General features: G+C 38.5%; 2 protein-coding genes across 3 annotated transcripts in view; one reads left to right on the top strand and one right to left on the bottom strand.

Moving 5' to 3' along the window:
- Nucleotides 1–5,085: 5,085 nt before the first annotated feature.
- LOC145783025 (CUE domain-containing protein 1-like) lies at nt 5,086–13,747 on the top strand. Of its 2 annotated transcripts, none has more exons than XM_082594790.1 (12): nt 5,086–5,220; nt 5,880–6,029; nt 7,539–7,611; nt 8,304–8,430; nt 8,795–8,862; nt 9,069–9,265; nt 9,992–10,134; nt 10,514–10,563; nt 10,893–10,956; nt 11,356–11,415; nt 11,635–11,733; nt 13,558–13,747. In XM_082594790.1, the coding sequence occupies exons 1-12, from the start codon at nt 5,156–5,158 to the stop codon at nt 13,569–13,571; spliced, it is 1,110 nt and encodes a 369-aa protein (XP_082450916.1). In that variant the 5' UTR covers nt 5,086–5,155; the 3' UTR covers nt 13,572–13,747. The 2 variants fall into 2 exon arrangements, with proteins under 2 accessions (XP_082450916.1, XP_082450914.1); XM_082594788.1 differs by having other exon boundaries at nt 8,304–8,470; nt 8,793–8,862.
- Nucleotides 13,748–13,814: 67 nt separating this feature from the next.
- Nucleotides 13,815–25,302, bottom strand: part of LOC145783023 (cleavage and polyadenylation specificity factor subunit 6-like) — a 33,173-nt gene continuing 21,685 nt past the window's right edge. Inside the window, exons 5-10 of the mRNA XM_082594786.1 lie at nt 21,032–21,177; nt 20,361–20,582; nt 17,180–17,286; nt 16,647–17,052; nt 15,512–15,668; nt 13,815–14,193 (exon numbers count right to left, since the gene is read on the bottom strand). Of these exons, the coding sequence (XP_082450912.1) occupies nt 13,995–14,193; nt 15,512–15,668; nt 16,647–17,052; nt 17,180–17,286; nt 20,361–20,582; nt 21,032–21,177 (1,237 nt within the window). The 3' untranslated portion in view covers nt 13,815–13,994. The remainder of the gene's footprint in view (nt 14,194–15,511; nt 15,669–16,646; nt 17,053–17,179; nt 17,287–20,360; nt 20,583–21,031; nt 21,178–25,302) is intronic.

Raw genomic sequence — 25,302 nt, 5'->3', positions numbered from 1 at the left:
TTGAATGGAAGTGGACTGATGCTCATGACGAAGCATTAACTCATCTTAAATTACTGTTGACAAGTATGCCAGTTTTATCGTTCTACGATGTCATGAAGCCTGTAACAATCCAGTCCGACGCTTCTCAAAAGGGACTCGGAGCGTGCTTACTTCAAGATGGAAAACCGATTGCCTATGCTTCTAGGTCATGCATGACTTCCGCCGAACAAAACTATGCACAAATAGAAAAAGAGATGCTCTCTATCGTTTTTGCAGCAAAAAAGTTCCATCAGTACATTTATGGGAAAGACTCTATTGTTGTTGAGTCTGATCACAAACCAATTGAATCAATTATGAAGAAGCCATTGTGCAAAGCTCCGCCTAGACTTCAACGTTTAATGCTTTGTTTGCAGCCATACGATTTAAAAATCAAATTTGTTCCAGGAAAAGAAATGTACCTAGCTGATACTTTATCACGTGCTTATCTCAATGTTGTGCCAGACAATGAATTGAATGATGACCTTGTTCGTGTAATCCACACTCTTATAACTAGCCTTCCAGTTACGCCATCTCGCATGGACGAGCTTATTGAGGCTACAGAGCGAGATGCAGGTCTAAAAAAGGTCAAAAGCTATTGCAAAAATGGATGGCCTCGTGCACAAAGAGACGTTCCGGTCGAAGCTAGAAGTTACTGGAATATGCGTGACATATTGCATGAAGCCGAACATTTAATAATGGCCAACGATCGAATCGTTGTCCCAGTCGAGTTACGATCGTTTATGTTGAATTTAATCCATGAAAGCCACTTTGGAATGGAAAAATGCAAATCCAGAGCGCAAGACTTGCTTTATTGGCCTAGGATGTTATCAGACATCAAAAACATTGTTGCAAAATGCACTGTTTGTTGTGCTCATCAACGAAACAACCAACGTGAACCGCTAGTTTCTCACGAAATTCCAGATGGACGCTTTTTAAAAATTGCTATGGACATAATGACTGTTAAAAATCGCGATTATCTTGTTGTTGTTGACTATTATTCCAAGTACCCAGAACTGCTTTCCTTAGCTGACAAGACAGCAAAGACTGTTGTAGAACAAGTTAAAAGTGTCTGTGCGAGACACGGTATTCCTGAAGAAATTGTCAGCGACAATATGCCGTTTCGAAGCAAAGAGTTTGTTGAGTTTTGTAAAGAGTATGGTGTTAAGAGTATTACCTCCAGCCCCGAATATCCTCAGAGTAATGGCCAGGCTGAACGCACTGTTCAGACAAAGAAAATGCTCAAAAAAGCTTTTGATGCAGGCACTGACCCCTATTTAGCTTTGTTAGAGTACCGTAATACACCCATTGCTGGTCTTGGTTACTCACCTGCTCAAATTTTGATGAGTCGTCGTCTTCGCAGTAAATTGCCTATTGCTAACACTTTACTTGTGCCTAAAGTTGTTGATGTGTATGCTGATTTACGCAAACGTCAAAATCGCCAGAAGTCTTATTTTGATCGTCATACAAAACCCTTACCTACTTTGCAGAAAGGAGATAAAGTACGTTATAAAACACGTAATTATTGGAACAATGCTGTTGTTTCGAATGTATGCAATGAACCTCGATCTTACATTGTTCGCAATGAACGTGGACCTCTTCGACGTAATCGTAGACATCTATTGCAAATGCCCGCTGATCCGTACTGTCATGGTGATTTCAATTTTGATCCTGATGAAAACTGTATCGCAAATAATCATGATTTGAATCAAAATGTGCCTGATGTTCGAAATGAATCAAGTACTTCTCGACTTGAAAATAGGACAACGCGATCTGGCAGACAAGTTGTCACCCCACAAAGATATCGTGATTGATTTATTCACCGACTTGTGACTTACAAGCATTTGTGTTACTGTTCATATTTCACGATTGTATTTTTATGCTGTGTAAATAATGTTGGCCTATTTGAAGAAGGAAGATGTAACAGATTGAATGATTAGGCCTATAGCGCCATCTACAACTTGTATATATGTGCGGTTACCATTACTATGACGAAATATATATTCTCACGAGTACTGATGTATGCGCAAGACGCTAGTTTGATGAAGCTATAATTCAGTATAAGAATCAACATATCTTGAGAGATCAAGACATTACAGTCTCATCTTAGCTATTCGGGTTTGGCGAGAGATCTCAATAGGTAGGGCTACCATATGTCCTCTTTTAAGAGGATTTGTCCTCTTTTTTGAAGAAAAATAAATTGTCCTCCGAGGACACCCAAAAATGCTCAAATGTCCTCTTTTTTTACATTTTCAGTTTTCTTACTCATATTTTCAACAGGATTTTATTGTTATGTGACTTTTTCGCAATTTCCAACCATTTTTGTACCAATGCAACATGTTGATTTATAGATTTTCGAAAAAACATTGGCTTACTAAGTTATTTGATCTGTTGTTCTAAACAATCTTCGACATTCATTGAAACAAACTACTGTACATTGCTTTGCGATTGTCGTATGTAGCCAAATAGCGGTCAGTCATGAGTGCGAGTGAAGTGCAAATCCACTTGTGAGGGAATTGCTTTATTTGAGGAGATCTGATCAACAAATTTATGAAAAAGAAAATCTTGTCAAACTAAAAAAATTGAGAAAATTAAAAAGAATGAGTAAATCACAGAGAAATAAAAAACGCAAAACTTGCAAAAGAATTTGACGTGTTTACACTTTAAGGTTCTCACACTTTTACAATAAATTATTGTTTTACCCAGATCTATTTTATATTGATTAAGCGCTTGTAGACGTTGCTGATTAACAACTTAATAGTTTGGCTAATTTGTCAAGTGAAGCAAATCGAAAAAATAATCTAATGTGCACTATGCAATATGCATAACATATAACCTATTTCAAAATAAATCGTGGCATAGATAGTTGGATACTTACAACTTATGTGGGTGCAACTGTAAAATTAATTTTATTTGTGATGCAGCTACAATGGTACAAGAAAGTAATCAGCCTTTTAATTGAGTCTGTTCTTAACATGTCATTAACAGCTGTATACAAGTTCAATTATATTTAGTTCAAGTAATTTTATGATTTCGTTAAAGCTGATTCTTTTTTTCTGAAAAACGTTAAGGCATGGCTATCTACAGAGCCTACTGCCTGCCTCACATTTTTATAGCATTATCACATCACATTTTTATTTTGTCACACAAATCTAACAAATCGGTTTGCGAAAAACAAATTTGTCTGTTTTTTTTTTGCTATAACTTTTGCTGCATATACGTCTATAATTCTCCAAAAGGATGTAAAAAATTCTTCATACGTAACATTCTACTTGTATTTTACTCGCTGGCGAAACGTGTCCTCTTTTTAGGGGATGAAAATATGGTAGGCCTATCAATAGGTGAAATCGCTTGCTACGTAGAACATAGGATTCTACAAGTGTAATGAAATGTAAATTGAAGACGAATGTACTGTAGAATTCCAGCCAATTTGGAATAGATTGCAAAAAAGGAAGTTATTACAAATTGTGAAGTAGCTGTTGCAAGTAGTAGTGTATATTTATTTTGAAATCAACATAAGTTACGTTACCTGCTGTCCGCTACACCACAATATCACCAGCAGAGCCACTATAGGCTTAGTGTATATAGTAGCTCTGATATCACTACACTGAAGAAAACTGATATTAATGGATTGCCCGTTTAATCATATATATGTTAAAAAAGGATTTACGCTAAAATTAAGTTGTTTTAACTAGTTTTGCTGCAAGTTCAGCGGGAGCTATACAATTATACATGTCCTTTCTTTTTATACATAGATCAGGCCAATGTGCGATTTTGACATTTGACTGGAAGCAGATCTGCTGAGCTTGGTAGGAGTTAGAATCGCTGATATAAATTAATAGCCTTAAAAATAGTTGATAAACATAGCTTTTGTGTGATTTTAGCTCCTTGTGTGCCATTTTTAGCATACAAAAGTTGGACAACATTTTGTCAGGGTCGTGGGGTTGAGCAAAAAATATGCAACTCCGACTCCTCCATTCAAAACTGGCCGACCGCCCCGTTAGCTCAGTGGTTACGCGCCCGGCTCAAGATCACACGGCGCAAGTTCGACTCTCGGGGTATGCGCTTGAGCAACGCATTTCAGGACTGCTCTCCATTCAGCGGCACCTAATGAATGGAATAATTCCCTGGCAACAACACTTCAACAACCGGAAAACTTCACTCTGCCAATCTCGGTAACCGGCTCTGCGTCAAGAGCCTCTACAAGTATGCGAAACTACCAGGAATAAACTATCAAGGCTTTGTCAGTCCGAGGATAAAGATTCAAAAAACCAAACCAATCAACCAGACCAAACGATTCCGGACCGGTTAAAATTTTTTGGTTTTTGTCACTTGTGCTGGAAATCCGAAGATCATCTGGCAACACTAGTAAAAGGAAAAAAATCTATCATTTGTCATTTTTAAAAGTAAAACTACTAACTAAAACTAGGTACCTACCTTACTGGAGTTTTGCTGTTATTTGAGATTCAATGTTCCCAAAACTATCTGTTCAAATAAGTGCACTTAGCTTAGAGTTAAAGATCAAACATAAAAGCTACATTTTTGTGTTGGCAAGAAAGAAAAAAAATGTGCAAACATAAAGGGAAAATAGTTCCTGGTTTTTTTGCTGAGACTTTTTGGTCATTTGTCCGAAATGACTTGAAAGAATTCGGTCATTTTTTATTTATATCGGTCATTTTTTCTAATGAAAATATGTCCTTTCAAGTAGCTGATACAAACCAAAATTTGCACTTCCTGACTAGCTACAACATTAAGTTTCGCTGAGAAATGTTGTCGTGTTTCTCAGCGAAACTTTAAAACAGCGTTGTCACGTCATTTTGACCAAATTGACTATAAATTTTTTCGGACATTTTGACCAAATTGACTATATTTTTTTAGGACATTTTGCTAAAAAATCGGTAAATGACCGAAAAACCCCCCAGGTTCACACAACAAGGGTGGCTTTTGCCAACAAGCCTATTTGATTTTGATGCAAAATCATCCTGGTCCTCACAAGACCTTTCCTACTAGACTACATCTCTGAATTAATATTGTCATGTTAGGCAACAGTACTTGTATTTTTTTTTGCAGAAAAGAATTATTTAAATTTTTTGAAAGGCTATAATTTAAGGATGTGCTGTAGCCTATCGTATGTTTACTAATGTTAAAGATGAACAACTCAAATGAAGACAGCTCACCTGTTCGGTCTAGGACACTGGAATTCAGGTTGAGCAACGTATACATAATTATCATATATCAAGTTCAGTTGCTACTAACTAAAAGAACAGCCTGTTTCACTTTATTAACGACTCCAACATGTTCAAATAACAAACCATCCTTGGAGTCGTTTAGAATTATGCGTAAATGTTCCACCAAATTCGACACTAAAATCAACGAAGCTTTGCTAATAAAATCATACAATCCTTGCCTCATTACACAATTGTTTGCCCCAGGCGCTTCTTATTTACTCAACATCTTTTCTTGATGCGTCATATGATGCGTCTTTGGCTCGCGTAATTTAAACGCCATGTGATGTGCCATTCTCCTATGCTCTGCCGTTTCATTTTGCATTTCGTTTTTCAATTTCAGTGTTTAGATCAGTTATTCATTTTCATTGTAGATATGATAAGCAGTAATTTTTTTGTTACTTGATAAGGGCTAACGTGTGTATGGCCGAAAACGTTTGTAGCTTACAGTTTATGTTCAATTTTAATGGATTATGTTAAATGTCGTGTGGTTGCTTGGTTGTATATGTCTGTGGTTGAAGAAAGTGACCTCTTTACCAAAATTGAAAAAAAAATGAGGTTATCCAATCCATGTTGGTTGTGAAAGTTTACCGGTATGGCAATTGTAGCTATAACAATATATACATTTTTTTTATTTAGACAAGCCATGAAGGATTTCCATGTCATGTTTCCATGTTTAGAAAGAAATGTAATTGAGTGTGTGCTTCGATCAAATTCTGGTCATGTTGATTCTACTATTGATCAACTGTTACAGCTAACCCAAGATAGCTTTTCCAATAGTGGTGGAAAGTAAGCAAAAAATTGTTGTATAATTTGAAATGTGTTGACAACTAATATATAGGCCTATGTATAATGTAACTGCAGACAGTGCACACTGTTTTGACCTTCCAGTCTTCTCAGTGCAGTAGGTACACTGGAATGGCCAATGGCCATGGAGATATATAATTACACGCGCGATAAGCTCATTAGGTGACTCGACTTGGCAGCTATATTGGCACAGCCAACCTGTCACAGGGACATCTCATTCATTGAGCATATCTTGTGCAGATGTTTTTTACCATTGTTGAATTCTCACATTGAACTAGAAATTGAAGATATTGCAGCACTGCAATGCACTATAGTGTTGGGCGATATTGAAAAAAACAAAACGATACAATATTTGAAAAAATACTCGATATTTCGATACTTTTCGATATTTTTGTACTAATTAAGAAAAGAGTTTCTCAGTCTTCGAAATTAGTGTCGGCAATTGCCGACGCAGATGCATGAATGGTGCATTAGCGTCGGCAATAAAAATGCCGATGCCACAAGAGCGCTTGTAAGGTTAGGAATAGACATTCCTCCCAGTCGTTATGCCACAGCCATAGATTTGCTCCTTAGTCAACACCCTGATGGAGCTCTGCGAAAGAGGCGTGTGGATGGGTATCAAAGCACGAAAGCGGCAAAACGTGGATGCTTCATTGCAAACGGCAAATACAGTGTAGATTTACAGCCAAGCGATGATCCTCTTGATGTGTCCGATTCCAGTGATGACACGACAACCTCATCCTTCGATACAGCTTCTGATGATTCCGATTCTGACATCTAGTTCTTCATCAAACAGACTTTGTGTTGCTCGCAGTATCCCAACTGTGCCGAAATTATATTAGTGCATACCTAAATCGAGGCAATCTTCTCGCAGGGAGCGATTAATTTGTTACCGGTATTTGGTTGAGCAATTAACATTATTTTATGATAATTCAACGTCGCTAGATGTCGAATTAATGTAAAACAAACGTAAATTTCTTATTGGGCATTGTTGTTACGCAATATAACCACTATAACCAGCCGGGAAAATTAAATCGATTTGTGCTGACTCGAACGTTGAATCAACCCAAAATTAACTTACTTTTCCTCCCCGTGAGTGATTCAACGTGAATTACCGTAACAGCGTGCGTATCGCGTTGCTCGCTTTATCGCTACTTTTGGTACTATTACATCACAACAAATCAAACAGTGCGGTCGTGATAGACTAACCTAGCATATTTTTCGCTTCTCGTTTTCCATGTTTGGTACAATTTTTTTCGTAATAAACGTTCACAGCAATTGCTGAGGCAATTTCAACTTTTGCCGTTTGGCTTTGGCAACGTTTTTGTAGGGGTTTGCAGTTATGAGTTATTGAACAATATTGAAATAAATATCGTTATTGAAAAGATATCGTATCGAAAATTCGATATATTGCCCAACACTAATCACCACGCTATACTTGCTGCCTTCATGCTGTTTAAGTTTTGGAAAAGTAATGTTTATCTTTTTCAGCTCACAGTCATTGGAGCAATTATATCACACTTACGACGAAAGCTCAGATTCTAGTGGAAGCATTTCTCCTGAGGTATGAAACTACCCAGATAATGTAAAAAATAACTGATTTTCTGTCAGGGTATTGATATGAGTTAGCAGTGCTATGTTTTTTAGAGTTTTTTTTGGACATGTTATTTCTTGTAAGGACTTTTATATTGCTGACATGTCCTGTTTCGGCCAAGTATCAGGGTGACCCAAAAGATGCGTACCCATGAAAATTTCAATTGTGACTTTGATTGAAAAGCTATTTATTTCAAATTACAACCACACATTATTCAGTTTATGGAAGATCATTGACCAGAGTTTCAGCTTTTTCTGTCAATTTTTAGTTAATTTATGGCTTTCCTAAGATGTGTTCCAAATGTGAAAAAATCGAATAAAACATGGGTACGCATCTTTTTGGGTCACCCTGTAGTTACCTAGCACACTCAATAATCTGCATGTTAGATGCCTGTTGTGAGCAAACTGCTCTGTTTTAATAAAGATTGATTTTTTGCCTTCCTCTTTATTTTTTTTCAACTATTTTGTAAAAGTCTCAATATGCGGTAACCCAAGTTACTTAGTACCAATAAACCGAGATATACAGCACTTGATACTATGTACAAGATTAATACAAATGACTTGGATAGTTTTACTTTACAATTTGTATATAATCTTTTGACATATGAAATGTTACAACACTTGCAGCCACAGCCACATTATTTTTTGTGTTTTGACACTCAGTTACAGGAACGTTTGAGTTCAAGTGATGAAGATCTACCACCAAAGTATACACTGGCCCCAGAATTTGCACCGCCCCCGTTTGGTTTCAGTGTTGCCACACAGCCAGGTGCTCTTTTTACTTCCCAAGGTAGATCAGGTTATTGTCAAAACAATACCAAACACTTTAGGTGTGTATTATTGTGTATTATTATTCTTGTTGTGCGAATTGTGTTTTTTTTTTCGCAAACTAAACAGGATAAACTGTTACTGAACTAAACTTTCTCTATTTTTATTATATTGACTAACTATGCAGCTGCGTCTTTCTGGTGTGAGCTCACTTTAAATTTAACTTTGTATTTTGCAACTCTGCCCCAAAGTCAATCCACTGAACGCTTTGTGCGTCATTTTCTTTTGTTATTTTGCAAACTGTTTTGTGACGAGATTATTCATGTTTTGTATCAGAATATTATAAGTAAATTTCAAACTTCGATTGTGATGTTTTTGTTCTAGAGATTGGAACCCTCCATTGCTGGGCACTTTACCACATGACTTTCTACGCATAGTTGACAACTCCAGCAAGGTGAATATAGCTTTGCAGCTAAGCAATGAAATTTTTTTTTGAACGGTTTCTTTAACTTTTTGATGCGTTATTCCCAGAGATTTAGAGCACTGAGCATCTTAAAAATTGCAAAGTGAATTATTTATGGTGCGCAGTTTCATCCCTAGTTGTTCCTGTATAAGGAATTAATGCCCAAACTGACATTTTATGTATTATTTTCTTTGTAGCATCATCACGTGCTGTCGAGTCATCAAAAACCTCATCAGCCACCATCACGCCGAAGCCTGTCCATCAAAAATACTGTTAAAACTTCTCCATGTTTTGACTCACCTACCAGTCGGCCGCTGCAGCGACGGAAAACCACAGGAGGAATAGGCGTAGTTGCTGATTTCGCTTTTCCAACTGATCGCTCTTCACATCAAAAGTAGTGTTTAGTTGTATTTTTGTCTCGTTATGGATGTTGTGAATTTGATAGTAAAGTTAGTGGATGAATTTTTTTTGTTTTGCTCAAGATTGACACAGTATTATTTTGAAATGGGTAGCGTACGGTATATCAGTGATTTGTTTTGAATTGTTGCTTTTTGATTACCAGCAAATTCCTTTTGACATGATTTTAGTGTCGCTATTTGTTCAGATCAAGGGTGAGGTACTTACTTGCCATCGCCGGATTTATGATGAACTTTCGGTTTTGAATGCGACGCGTCAAAAACGGGAATCGAACATAACAAGAAATGGCCCACTCAAATTAGGCTCAGGCTATGCATTGCACAATGGTATTTTTTTTTATTAATAGCTGAGTTCGACGTATCCTACACTTCACGCTGAGCTGCAAGTGTTTCCCTTTAACGAGGTGTATCCTAACGCCCCACACTGGGTTGCCAAATGTCGAGGAATGAGAAGATAAGGTTCTCATTGCTTACGACGCTAATGTGGATAGGGTGGCCAGTTCCTTTCTCTCGGCCGCATTTTAGCAAATCCTCCCACCCGGTTTGTTATATCCTGGGCATTGGTGTAGTTATGAGTACCAGTTATATTTCGGTTAAATGTGACCCGTGATAAGCAACACCCAATCCAATTGTCTACACATTTAAGTCAGCTATTGTAAAAATGTTTGATTTGCTGTCAAGTGTCAACTGTTTTGTTTCATCAGTTCATTGACTGCAACTCCACGGAGAAGTTCGAACGAACAAAGTCAATATGTTGAAGATCGAAAAGTTGCTTTGTTCTTGCAAAACGAAGAATTTCTAAGGGAATTGCGCAGGAACGAGCAATTTCTACAAGAGCTGAAAAAAGGTTAGTGGTAAGGGAAAAGATGAACGCCTTGGTGATAAAAAGAGTAGGAAATAATGTACATTGTACCGGTTCTAATTCTATGGCATTCCCATTAACGTGGTGCAGTAGAATTCGTCACATTTTTGTCGGTCCCGGCAGATTTCCTATAGTTTTGACCTGTTTGCATAATTCGTCAGTTCGTCTAATTGGTCACTTTTTTGTAATCTTTTGAGGCAGCGAATTCTACTGCAATTAGCAAATCAACAAAGCCATTTACCCCCTACTTTTACGTTCAGATTTTCTAAAGGTTGCTACATATATCTAATTTCTAACTGGTAGTTGATTAAGACTTAAAAGGTTGCACGGACATTTGCATCATAGTTTCTTTTTTTTTATTCAGAGAATGTTTCGCATGAACCTCGTCAGCCCACCAACCCCAACTCGCGCGAGGTGAGGTTTTGGGTTACACTGTTTTCTTTTTTGTACCGAATGCAAACATGCTGCTAATGTGTCACCGAAGTTGATGCAACACATGTCACATCATAAAAGAATACAATTACATTGTTGTTTTGTTTAGGCTATGTTTTTCGTACCAGAAGTGTTTTATCAGATCAGTAATGCCAGAGAGATGTGTGTCCATCTCTTTTTAGAATATTCTTTGTGATTGAAATACAACAGTGTGAACTTTGGTGTTTTCTGAAATACTCTGCGCCGTTTTCTGGCTGCTGCTTATTGCCGGTAGAGCGGCAAAGTCTTACCTGCCTTTTTTACTGTACCAGTTTCATCGCATCACTGTGGATTCAATGGAACCAGCGCAAGCTCCCACTGCCTCACACAATACAAGTATGCTACCGAATACTTCATTTATTGCTTTTTGTTGTCGCATGCCTGGTTGATAAAGTAGGTATTTGAAAGACGCTAGCGTCACTTGCCTACCCAGCTAGTTTTCTTTTGATGTGTCAGCCAATGTTTTAGGCGACTATGCATATAGCATACTCATTACTCAGGGTCATTGAGAGGATAATTTCAGCTCGGTACCAACAAGATCTTTGGGTCCCAAATCAAGGCACTTCCAAGAAAACGCACTATATCCAAAGACTAAGTGGAGGTTTCTTTAAGCTTCCTGGCCCTTAGAATCATTCTAAACTTCCCTGTCAACGCTACCGAACACACTGCATAAAACAAAGAATTTTGACCAAGTATTTATTTAACAATTTCTAAAATATTGAATATAATTCTCAGGCAGTAAAGAAAACCCTGAAGAGAAAGATTTCAAAGAAAGCTTGAATCATATGAACAAATGTAAGTATTACAGTCATTTTGCGATGCTGTTTGTAGGCTACTCTATTGTTTTGTTATACAACTTACTTAGGTGCTACTAGTCATGGACCATAACAAACATTTGAAGTTAGGACTCTACAATCAAGTTGCTGCTCGAAGAATGCCCGGACATTTGAAAAACCAACCTCTCATACGAAACAAGACAAACATTAAGACAAACATTTCATTTACTCTTTTTAGCTGCAAAGAAAAGTTTCTACGAAATAGCGCGGCGATTTTACTCTCGAAGGAAGTCCTACAAATCGATGAACGACACAATAGACCCCGTGTTCGCTACGCGTAAGTTGGGGTAACTGATCTGGACTTTCGGGCGTATTTTGGGCTTTCTGACTTCGCACTGCTTTTTACGTCATTTGTGATGGACGGTTCGCTCACCGTTGTTCTGTGCTTCCCTTTACATTTTCGCTAACCGATGCAATACAATATGATGGTCCCGACACCCACTTTTCCAGATCGCCGCCTCAACCGCCTTATCAGCATAAATAGGCAGTGTTGTACGTTGACGGCGTCAACTTTTTGTTGAGGCTAAGGTTAGCGTCGTCAGTTTTAGTTTATTTGCCGATTTTAAGCGTCGCGCACTATGCGTCATTTTTCATGGAAAATCTCGTTTCACAATGTGAGTTAAATTTTGTTTGACGTTTTGACTTTCAGACTATGATATGATAACAATCCTTTTCTGTGGCAGTCTATCCAATTATGCGGTTTCAAGTTTGTTTATCGTAGGCCCGGGGCACCTGCACCTTCTGCCCCCTTAATCCGGGCCTGCATCTGGCTCTCCGATATAATCTAAGATGACACTTCTTAATTATCAATTGTAGTAGTTCAGTAGTAGGGTAGTTTATGTGTGTATGGTGAACGGTTCGCTCACGGTTGTTCTGTGCTTCCCTTTACATTTTCGTCAACCGATGCAATACAATATGACAGTCCCGACACCCACTTCTCCAGAACATCACGTGATTTTTAAACTGCCTTATCAGCATAAATAGGCAGTGTTGTACGTTGACGGCGTCAACTATTTGTTGACACTGAGGCTAGCGTCGTCAGTTTATTTTTTAGTTGACGGAAGTGATAGCGCCGTCAATGCCGACTTTAAGCGTCACGCGCTATGCGTCATTTTTCGTTTTCATGGAAAATCTCGTTTCAAAATGAGAGTTAATTTTGGTTTGACGTTTTGACTTTCCGACTATGATAACAATGAACAATCTTTTTCTGTGGCAGCTGTCCGTCTATCCTATTATGCAGTTTCGAGTTTGTAAATCGTAGACCTATCCTGGGTTAATCTGAGTCGAGCAAAAACGAAATCATCTTTCGCAGCTCGAAACAGTCTCAAAAACCAATCTCGTTAGAAGTCAAATACACAAGGCTGGGGCACTAACTATAAAGAACCTTTGTCTATCTATGCCACTAGTTGATGGTCTATCACAGAGGTCGGGAACATGGCTCGCGAGTCATAGCCTATATGGCTCTTTTGATGATGGCATCTGGCTCTCCGATATAATCTAAGATGGCACTTCTTAATCATCAATATTGCTGCAACTTTTCATAACGTAACAATTAAGCAAAACAATAGATGGATTCGTAGCAATTAGTTTCGTAACAATGCTTGTGTGTCTACAAGGAAACTAATACGGCAAGCTAAGCAACACAGTCTCAAAACATAATACCCGCTCTTTATTTATAGCTATTGTTAGCCTGAACTTGGTAAGGAGAAATACTTCCGTTTTATGAGACCCTGGTTAAAACAGCGCTAACGCCGTCAATTTCTTTAAAAGATGACAAAATACTTAACGCCGTGAAGCTTTTAGGCAATTCGCGCTTAATCGTAAAAGGGGTCCCACACTTGATTCAAGTGTCGGGTATGAGAAGATAAGGTTCTCATTGTACTAAGCCTTCGGCATTAGGAAGAGTAGGATTCCTTTCTCTCCGCCGCCTTTACTTCAGCAACTACACCCACCCAATTTATTACACCCTGGGTAGAGGTGAGCAGTGTTTTTAACAACCAGCTGAAGCCGGGAGTCGAACCAGGTTTGCATTATTGAAAAGCCAACGCCTTATCCGTTGCGCCTTCCACCGCTTGATCGTAATGCGTTTCATATTTTCCAGGCGAGGAGGATTAACGACCGTGAGAACTGCATCGTGGAACGAGATCCTGTCATTGCTGCAACATATTTGCCTTTCTTCACATCTTTGCTCGGTGCTGCTTATTTTCCAGTTCATAAAATGTGACATCGTTGTGCGCTATTACGTTTCACGTTGAAGAGTAAATTTTATAAGTGCTTTGCACGTCACTGTATGCATGTTTCCTAAATCTTTACCTTTGCCATCTGTTTGGAGAATATTGATCAAGCTTAACACACACTTCAACACTAACATTGTATTTACACAAACACGCTGTCGTAGCAGCAAAAATCGCCATTATGTCAGTGATCACGTGAGAGGACCACCAAGTCAGTACCTCATCAAGCTTGCTGACGTGTGCTGTACACAAAGCTTCTGCAATCAATTCACAACTTCACGATTTGTAACACATGTTCAGAGCCTTAGCGGCGATGACGTTCACGATCAGAATGCCTCGAATAACTCCCGCCGCTTTCTCGCTCCCTGCTGCGATCCCGATACTCACGATCGTCGTAACGATCGCGACTTCTCGACCGATCTCTGTCGCGATCCCGACGCCGTGACTTCGACTCGCGATGGCGTGATCTTTCCTCTCTGTCACGTGACCGATCACGCTTTCGGCTGAAAGAAAGAAATTAGGATTAGTTTTGGCCGAGAGAGTAATTCGGGCCCGGCCCCAATACGATCCTCGGAGTCCAAATTAAAATACAAGAATATGCGGTGGTTTCTTCAAGTTTTCGGGCCCCTACAATCATCCAGGTTCAAAAATACCCCCTGGAACTCCTGTCTACGCTACTGATTGGTCCTCCAGTCTTGTGCTGGAAAACTTAACCCCAAGAAGTTTTCAAACATATTTGCATTAAAAGTTGTTCCAGGTCTTTCAAAGTGAAGAATAACAGTTTTCAACCGTAACTCTAATTCGATTCTTTGCTGTGCCATCTTTTCTCGTTTTCACTGTCGTCATTGCACTGTACAGCTAACTACACCAATCATGCTTTTGAGGCAGTTCCTAACCACATGAGTGGTACAAGGTAAACTCGGCTTGTCGTAATCATCAACCTAGGTTGATAGTAGAAAGTAGGGGTTTCCTTTTCCGCGATCGGCTTTGAGCTTGCGGCAAACAATTTGTAAAATAGCCTATTACCATGGAGATGTTAAACCAATTTAAAAGTAAGTTTGGAAGCAGTGTGATTTCTTATCGCAAGGATAACCCGGCCGCGAAAAATTTTTTCCCACGAGATTTCTGTCTCATTTACATATTTTGGTAAAAGTTTGTATTAAAACCCTGTGAATGCAGCATTATCTCGATGTCACGGTTGGTTCTGTGGCTTCATCGTCTGCCAAGTGATCGTGAGGACGAGGGTTCGACACCCGTCGAAGTCAAACTTTTTTTTCTTTAAATTAATTTTTGCGGTGCACAAGAGCTTTTCAAAAAAAGTAGGGTTAGGGAAAGCTTATATTTTATTATCATTGGCAAATAGTTATTTCGCAATCTGAATCAACCAATCTCTCAATACGCTTGTCGGAAAATCTTACTTTTAGAGTGACTAGAACCAATGATACAGAAATCTCGTGGGAAAAAAAATTTCGCAACCCGGCCATAGTTACTTTGGTAGCTGGATGTTTCTAGATGCTTTTGCTCCTTGGTATGTTAGCAATCGAAAATACAAGCACTTCAGATTTGGCGGTGGTCGATATCTTCCGTCAAGTTTGTTTTCTCGTCATACAAGGTTAAACAATCTGTCCCTTTTAAATGAACCTAAAAACTGTTGCAATATCCAATAACGAACCCGAGGGCATTAACTTGCACTGTTCCAACTACGTACTTTGTTAATCCCCCTTAACATGAAATACAGTAAAATAAGTATGGCGGATAACACAAATGAACCTTGCTTTTATTATCACACCTGAAGGCGCCGTATTAACGAAACCAGCTTACCTACTTCCCCCGGAACCAAACGACTTTTCCTCGATACCATGCAAGCAATCTTGAAGTGAGCCAATCAACACCTTCGCACGCTCGTCACCAGCTACTTTCGACTGTTTTATCAATGAAATTGCCGTAACTAGAGTTTCGATCGCGCTGCCGTAATCACCTGAACAGTGAATATTGCAAAGATGTTAGAATTTTTACCCATTTACTGCATCGTTGGACAAGTTTTTATTAACACTTGCCGAAATTTGGTTTGTCATATTTCCCTTTTGTTGATGTCAAATTCGTGTTTACTTTATCGTTCTCTACATGTTTGCGCCAGCAATGAAAAATAAAATCGAATTGAAAGCAGGCGGGGCTGGGTCTTGGTGACACACTTGTTGACTGCATAGCCGAGTGGTGACTGGTGAGAGCGCTGGTGCGGCACTCGAAAGGGCGCCAGTTCGATATCGCAAAGACATATGTCTTTGACAGGACACTTAATGACATGCCTGAAGGAGTACACCAAGATAAGCTTCCTTGCCTTCCCGTCCCCTTTTAACTACCGAGCATAAAGCCTGGATAGAGCAAAAAAGAAATCGGCAAGGAAATTGAATTCCTTTCTTTCTGATAGAGCTACAGTAGAGTTATTTTTGTTGTTTCATAGGCAATAGGTATACGAAGCCGAGTAACGCAATCAGATTTAACACATTTAAGTTTACTTTTAACATTTACAGAAAAAAATTACATTTAAACAAATTTCACACCGAACGTTTTCGACATCACATGGTGTCCTCTTTAGGAATAACACACAGTAATTTTATCTACATCTGCACAAAATACAATAGTTAAATATTGAATTTATCAAGAGGAAAACACAGCGACAGCATTTCCTTCTTTCTATCAGCTAAACCGCTAAAGTTTCTTTAACAAAACTGCAGTAGAAAAAAATCTCACAACGGAGAAACTTGGCGCCTCATTGCCTCCAACCCTCGACGAGAGGAAGGAACTTGATGATAATCCGCAAAACTTTGAACCACTAAGTACGGAAAAATATATCACATAGTTACCGATCTGCAAAAGGATTTTTTAATTTCTTAAATGTCCGGCAGTGTCGAAAGGTCAAAAACCGCTGATATACATTATACATCACAAAGCCTACCTGAACTGGCATCCGAAACAGCTCTTGAGATTGCACTACTGGAGACAGCTCTGTTGCGGATCATGATTTCTTCCACTTCTGCATCCGTTGGCGGGGGAGATCGTGATCGAGTCTCTACTCGAAGTTGCTCTTGTCGTAATGATATTGGAGCAGAAACAGGAACGGGTAGTGGTGGAGGAGGACCACTCATAACTGGAGGAGCACCAGCAGCCACAGTGGCGATTTGTGGCACAATGCTCGGAGGCATGATACCAATAGGAGGAGGAAGACGAGTGTTCACATTTGCCAATCTCGAGGGTGGAGGAACTGTCATCTTTGGGGGAGGCTGGAGAGGTAAAGTCGGAGGTAATCGAGGAGGTGGCCCTGATCGCATGAGCGATGGGGGAGGAATACCAGGAGGCGGGACCTTAACAGAATATATTAAAATTTAATAACACAATATAAAAAACACAAAGATAAAAATTTAGCTTGAAAAAAATTAGAACAGTTTTGAAGAGATTTTACATGATTGAAGGTCAATTCAAAGTCATTACCAGAGTACGTGGAGGTGGCAGTCCAGGTGGAGGCACACCAGGAGGAGGAACTGCCATTCTTGCACGTGGTGGAGGAATGCTCATGGGAGGCTGCAATCTTCGAACGCCTGTTGGGATTACAATTTAAAACGAGATAAAGTGTTACGACAGAACGAGAGCTTGATTTCCAGTTCCAGTGAATCTCTAGATTACGGTGTCAAACATGCAAACTACAGAATCCAACAAATTTTTCACCCAAAATCTTCAAGTTAGAACATGGACAGTTGGACACGTTCTTTTATGTCTCAACTGTTCGCTATTGCAATTACGCATTAGGGTGGAGTGAAAAAAAAATTTTCTTTCAAACTAAAAAATCAGATTAACCAAAAGTGGCGTATGGACCTAAAACCAACTTCTGAGAAGGTTTTGGGTTTGTGCCACCTTCAGGTGGCCCATAATTTTTAAACGTCATCCGAGGGTCAAATTTCATGAAAATCCCATAACTTGGAAACCGGTTAAGCTAGAATGTTGGTTTTTGGCTTAAAATTTCCAGAAGGTCCATGTTTATATATGCTCTAATGCAACTTTTGTCTCTATTTTAACTACATAAGCTGATAATAATAAAAAATGACGTTTTAGTTTGAAAGATATGTAACGTGAAGAATTGAAAATGCTATATTTGAACTGTTTGCACCTATAGTTATGTGTTAAGGCATAATAGGTACAAACTGACTAAGTACTGCTTAAAATACTTTCTAAGTAGTTGGTACATAGGATATGCAAGCAACAATCATGGATATGTGACAAAAAAACTCAATGACAAAAATAATGTAGCAAAGACTCCTATGCAATAATGTTACAATGTTATTTGACATTAAGTTTCAAAATTTACATTTCTGGTTTCCATAAAATTTATAAGAAACTACTTACAATCAGGTTCACATTATAAAAATTATCATGTGGTGAAAAAATATTGAAAACATCAGGACTATCAAAGTCAGAAAAAATATGTTTCGACTCTGATCCAATGCAAATTTGGGCAAGGCTGACTCTGCTTTGGTAAAGACCCTTGCCAACCTTAAGCCACCACCGTTTGCAATGAGTGTTACAGAAACCATGACATCAACTCATTTATAATTACACGTATCCAATAACAATACACAGCCAGGGGCTCCAAGAGGGGGGGAAGTCGGGCAACTTTCCCCCTAGGATAACATTGTAGCCTAAAGGAAAAACGAGTAGCTTTTCGTTTTTTCATGTTTGAGGGGGCCCATTTTTGCCACTAAAAATGATAGTGTACCAACTTAAAAAAAAACAATTTTTTGAAATAGGCAGTTCCAAGTATTTTTCGATCATAGTATATGTAACTTCAAACGTATCTCATCAAGAACAAATCATTCTCGTATTAAGGTAGGCGATGTTAAACTGCTTCAAGACGTAATATTTGGGTAGCCACTTTAACAAGTCGAAATTCTGCCACTGAAATTGACTAGAATGAAACCGCCAACCAATCATAAGCTACGGTTTAACTGACGTAAAAAATGGCAAAAAGAAGATGATAGAAAGCAAATTAAGTGATGGATTTTTTGTCAGCTGGTTGGCTTAGGGGTTAGGGCTAGAAAGTAGTAATTTCATTGACCCGGGTTCGATTCCCACTACTGCTATTGCTCTTTTTCTTCTGTAATTACCAAATAAAGTTAAAAACAAGCGTTAACTCTCTGGATGAGTGCTAGAAGGATCACAATTGAACGGTAGCCTCTTATAACATGTTCTGATTGGTTGACGGTTGTATTGTAGTCATTCGCAGTGGCAGAATTTCGACTTGTTAAAGTGGCTACCTAAAATTTGATGCTGTTGAGCCTACTGATTTTGGCATCATCAATTTTCTATTGTTTTAACTTGACAACTGGTGCTGCTGCGTTTGGCTAAGCGTGTAGCCTACTATTTTTGCTTGACCAACGGAACCTTGACTTAAAAAACTGCGTTAGCCAGGCATAAGTCCACCCTGTTAGCTCAGTGGTTATGCGCCCGGCTCAAGATGACGCAGCGCTGGTTTGACTCTCGGGGTCATATCATTTTTGGAGTAATTGATCTACTGTAGCTTGTGTCATTTTCAAGTGTAACCAGGCCAGATAGGAAATTCAAAATAAAGCTGCCTCATTCAAGAAGCCTACTTGAGCAGTTTCAAATCCATGCTTCTCTGCATTTGTTTTTCCATTACAATATTATGCTAGGGGGAAAAGTTGCCCGACTTTCCCCCTCTCAGAGCCCCTGGCTGTGTATTGCTATTGGATACGTGTAATTATAAATGAGCTGATGTCATGGTTTCTGTAACACTGATTGCAAACAGTGGTGGATTAAGGTTGGCAAAGGGGTTTACCAAACCAGAGTCAGCCTTGCCCAAATTTACAATGGATCAGAGTCGAAACATATTTTTTCTGACTTTGATAATCCTGATGTTTTCAGGTTGAAGGTTTTCAATATTTTTTTCATCACATGATAATTTTTATAATGTGACCCTGATTGTAAGTAGTTTCTTATAAATTTCATAGAAACCAAAGATGTAAATTTTGAAACTTGATGTCAAATAACATTGTAACATTATTGCATAGGAGTCTTTGCTACATTATTTTTGTCATTGAGTTTTTTTTTGTCACATATTCATGATTGTTGCTTGCATATCCTTTGTACCAACTACTTAGAAAGTATTTTAAGCAGTACTCAGTCAGTTTGTACTTATTATGCCTTAACACATAACTATAGGTGCAAATAGTTCAAATATAGCATTTTCAATTCTTCACGTTACATATCTTTCAAACTAAAACGTCATTTTTTATTATTATCAGCTTATGTAGTTAAAATAGAGACAAAAGTTGCATTAGAGCATATATAAACATGGACCTTCTGGAAATTTTAAGCCAAAAACCAACATTCTAGCTTACCGGTTTCCAAGTTATGGGATTTTCATGAAATTTGACCCTCGGATGACCTTTAAAAATTATGGGCCACCTGGGTGTAGGTGGCACAAACCCAAAACCTTCTCAGAAGTTGGTTTTAGGTCCATACGCCACTTTTGGTTAATCTGATTTTTTTATTTGAAAAAAAAAAATTTTTTTTTCACTCCACCCTATTACGCATGCTACGCTTGAACTGGGAAAAAGCAAACCACAAAAAGTTAGTAAACAGCGAATTTGTGGCAAACCTGGCGGTGGGAAAGGAGGAGGCGGCGTTGTTCTTGGAGGATTTCCAAGGATTGGTGGCTGTGTCACAGCTTGGACAGACGGAGGTGGCCACGAGATATGAGTTGGCGTGCTAGTAGGAAGAGCCGGAGGAGGACGAGAGAATTGAGGAGCAGCTTGTGTTGCAGCAGGGGTAGGTGTTGCAGGAGCTGGCGACTTGGGAGGTGGTGCTGAGCCACCAGATTCTGAAATTGAAAACAGAAATGTAGCCCATAACTGCAATGGTTTGTGCTTTCCCTGGCTTTCATTTTGCCATAAACTATAAAATGAATGATTTTTGATGGAAAAACGGCAGGATGGCGCAGCGGATAAGGCGTTGGCTTTCCAATTATACGAACTTGGTTCGCCACCCGGCTTAAGCTGGTTGTTGATAAACACCGTTTACCTCTATTAAAGGTGTAATGCATTGGGTGGGCGTAGTTTCTGAAGGAAAGGCGGTTGGGAGAAAACAACTGCTTGCGACCAATGCTTGTGAGAGCAACGAAATATCTTGATTCCAGTTTCACAAGTGTGTGCGTGGTTTTGGAAAACTTAATATAATGTTGTTTCGCGTGAACGTGTTGGGTCATTTTGTCAAGTCAAAGTTAACAGGGGAGCAATGGTGTATTAAAAAATTGAGGCTTATGTTACTTACGGGACTTCGATTGCTGTTCGAACTGATTCAAGCTCTGCCTGTTGCAAGGTGTTACCACTGGACTTTGTCCATGTACGTCTTTATGTGGTAGCTTTTCCATCACAATCCTTGAAGACGACTCTGATTGCAAATGCACCAGAGCAAATCTGTGAAGACGTAAACTTATTTCTTTGAAGTGGGGTAGGCACTACTATATGACAAGCAACCAGTAACAGTAACCGCACAAAAATATCACCTTCTTTGCATTGAATTACGAGCTGATGTAAACCAGCAGGGTCAGTATTCTTCAAGTGATCCAGAGCAGTTAACCATACCCTGGAATTTCAAATTGAAACTTTGCAGTTACATAGATCTCAGCATTCTGAGCACAGAAAACTTTGAATTTTTGAAATCGGACTTGTATTTGCAATGTTATCGCGAGTTGAATTTTCCAGTGCTGCCATCAAATTTTACATAGCATTTGCATATAAAATACTTGTTGCTTACTCAAACTCTTGCAGCTCTGAAGTAGGTCAACATTTTTGTCCAGTATTTGGCAAAATCACTTTAGTAAGTATGCTGGATAAGAATTAAGTGAAGTTTACATAATTTTTGACCTTTGAACCTTGGAAATTTGGAGTAAAAATTGGTCAGTTTTTCATGTGCAGTCATGCGTAACAATGTTTCAAATGTGTATAACTCAAAATGGGTAACTTGGATTTCAAATATTTTTTTTTTAAGTGAAAGGTCTTGACGAAAAGAATTTATATTTTTCAGGCAAATCAACGGTATTTTTTCATAAGATATGCATAAATGACAACATACAAAATGTGGGGTAAATTTACAAAACTTTACATCACTTGTTGAGATCGTTTTTTCTTAATGCTGTTATTTCATCTCCCACCACATAAGTAAAGTTTGAAACATAGGAACTGGTTGGCATTTACAAAATATTCAAAAAAGAAGTCATTCCATGTACTTTTTGTATGAAAGTTTGTGTTAACCCTTTGAGGACCGCCGCTGGGACATATGTGTCCCATGAAATTAGGCCGATTTCCCCCCAGTTGACTTGCCACTGCTGATACCCTAACGTAATATTTGATATCTATGCTAAATTTTAGGATGGACATCCTTTTTTAATTTTTTTTGCGTAGGTGTTGTTTATATGACATATGAAGTGTAAACAAACAAATTCTACATAAATATTTTTTTGGAGAAAATTAATGGTCCTCAAAGGGTTAAAATAAAAACCACATTTTGTTTTGTATGAAAATAAAGCAACTTTGGTTTCATTACTCCAATAACAAACTATGTTATTTTGACAATGGATTGACGTAACAGAACAAAATGTGAAGCAATCTTTCAAAAATTAGGAGAGGGTCAAATTGTGACTTCAAAAGTTTAGGACAGTTGACATGGAATGAATGCCCCAGTTAAATTCTGAGAACAAGAACCTGTGGTACACTTTTGTATCACCTTCATTTTTGCATTACAATAAATGTGGCTGTTCTTCAATTTTGCAGTACAACAAAAGAGTGATAGACAAACAGACCAAATGTTTTTGGTCATGTCATGTTAAATTAAAAGTCACAGCTAGAATCCAGTTAATTTTTGACTTGCATAAAAATAACTGCAACAATTGAGTAACTTCACAGCTTTTAATTATCATTGTTCTATGACAGGAAATTGTAGATTTGTAAGTACACTGTTAACCTTGTCCACTGAGTGATTTTTATTTTTCAATAATCGCGATTCTGGTAAACTTTGTACAGTATTATATACTGTTGATATCAGAATGAAAAACAACTGCTCAATTGGAACCTACATTGGATCTGATTGCCACAAAACAACCTATAGTTCAAACAAAGGTTTCATTTCAGGCAACTCATTGTCTGAAAATGAGTTAGACCTGATTACATTGAGATGCATGAATGGTGTGCCACCAGGCAAGGATAAAGAACTGGAGATACTGGACATCTGCTTCCACCACAAAGAAGTTTTTTTGGACAGGTACATATTTCAACAAAGAAAATGCTGTGACCCCTTTAAGCAACATAAAAAAATGTGAAAAGTGGACTTCAACCAATAACAATAGAATGGGCAAAACAGTTGGCATCGAGTAACATTAGTTCTCTAAACCTAGTACCAGGAAAGAAGCTCTGTCGCAACTGCTTCCCAAAAGTTAGACAACTTGTAGATAGCTCTGGAAAAAGTGACAGCGAAAGCAGTGCCGCATCAACTTCGGCTGATGAAGAAATCATCCATTGTCAAGGTGCTCTAGCACGTAAAAGTCTGAACATATCTCTTGAAAGCATTGGGGAATCACCAGTTAAATTGCATAGCCTACCGTCAAGCAGCAAAGGAATATATGGCAAAAGAAAGTTGGAAAAGATAAAGGAAAACTTCAAGAAACGTATTTGCGAAGCACTTGTGACAGAGCCAATTGAAAGTGTTGACACGGGTGATGAAACGGAAAAGGATGAAAAAAGTAAAGCAAAGTCTTTTGATCTGCTAATGAAAAAAATACAACAAAAATTGAAAGATACTGAAACAACCAGGGCAGAGAAAATACAGCTATTGACGATCTCACCCTTGGAATGGTCTAGAAAAAAGACTGCAGATTTTTTTTCAGTCAGCGAAAGAAGTGTTCGAATTGCGCGTTCTCTAGAGCAAAAACATGGCATTCTTGCAATGCCCCCTCCAAGAAAAGGTAAATGTCTTGAACCAGAAGTAGTTGAAAAAATTAAGAATTATTTCCTTGATAACGAAAACACAAGAATTCTTCCAGGGATAAAAGATCGAGTTTGTATTGGCAAGAACAAATATGAACAGAAACGCTTACTACTTTGCACATTAAAAGAATTATACTTGGCATTCAAAGCATCCAATCCAGATACAAAAATAGGTTTTTCTAAGTTCTGCACATTAAGACCAAAGTGTTGCATTGGTGCAGGTGCATCTGGAACACATTCAGTGTGTGTCTGCACAATTCACCAGAATGTAAATCTGCTCTTGCATGCAGCACAGCTAGAGGAGACTTACAAGGCTATAATAGAGATGATGGTATGTTCTTCTGAGAATCAAGACTGTATGCTTCAGAGATGCAGCAACTGTCCTAATATTGCCACAGTGGAAAACCTCTTCCAAGCAAAATTTGAAGATTTGGATGAAACCATTGAAATTAAGCAGTGGGTATCTGTAGACAGGACTGATTTGATAACACAACAGATGCCTATCCGAGAATATATTTCATTCCTGATTGAAAAGATGCAAAAGCTTGTGCCTCACCACTTCATTTCGAAATTACAATCCCAATACCTGAAAAAGAGGAAAGAGGAAATAAATGTAAAATCTGCAATAATTCTCATGGATTTCAGTGAAAACTACTCCTTTCACATACAGGATGAAGCACAGGGTTATCACTGGACACACAGGGGTTGCACTGTACATCCTGTGGTCTGTTATTTTAGCCGTGCTGGTGATGCATTGTCCCATCAAAGCATTTGCTTTCTTTCAAAAGATCTTGAACATGATGTATCAATGGTTTATGGTATTCAGCAAGAAACTATCAAGTTTTTGAAAAATTGTGTTCCTGACTTAGAGGAAGTAGAGTATTTCACTGATGGATGCGCAGCCCAGTACAAAAACTGCAAGAGCTTTTACAATCTTTGCCATCATGAAGTGGATTTTGGTATCAAGGCATCTTGGTCATTTTTTGCCACCAGCCATGGCAAATCACCTTGTGATGGCATTGGTGGCACTGTCAAGCGCTCAACTGCCCTGGAAAGTTTACGCCGCCCATATGCACACCAGATTTTAACAGTAAAAGATATGATGACTCACTGTATAACCAAAATTCCAGCCATCCATTTTGTTGAACTTTCATGTCAAACTCTCTTAAAACTTAGGACAGAATTGCAGACACGATTTAATCATGCCTCTACCATCAAAGGCACAAGAAGTTTCCACTATTTCAAGCCTGTTTCCCCAAATAAAATTGGAATGAAACGATTTAGTCTTGCTTCGACTTATTCTTTAATTTCAACAACAACTTTGGCACCAACATCTTCACCAGCAATTACCAGCGGCTCTTTCATTGCAGCTCTTTATGATAGGAAATGGTACATTGGTATAGTGCAAAGCATTGATCAAGAGCAAGAAGATTGTTTTATAAAGTTTATGCATCCAAATGGCCCATCTTCGTCTTTTTTCTGGCCTGAAAAAGATGATTTCTGTTGGATACCATTCCAGCATATTATCTGCATCACTGAGGTGCCTTCATTAGCAACAAC

This window comes from Aplidium turbinatum, chromosome 14 (genome assembly GCF_918807975.1).
Source record: "Aplidium turbinatum chromosome 14, kaAplTurb1.1, whole genome shotgun sequence".
Lineage (NCBI taxonomy): Eukaryota > Metazoa > Chordata > Ascidiacea > Aplousobranchia > Polyclinidae > Aplidium > Aplidium turbinatum.
This window is presented reverse-complemented; position numbering and strand designations above follow the sequence as displayed.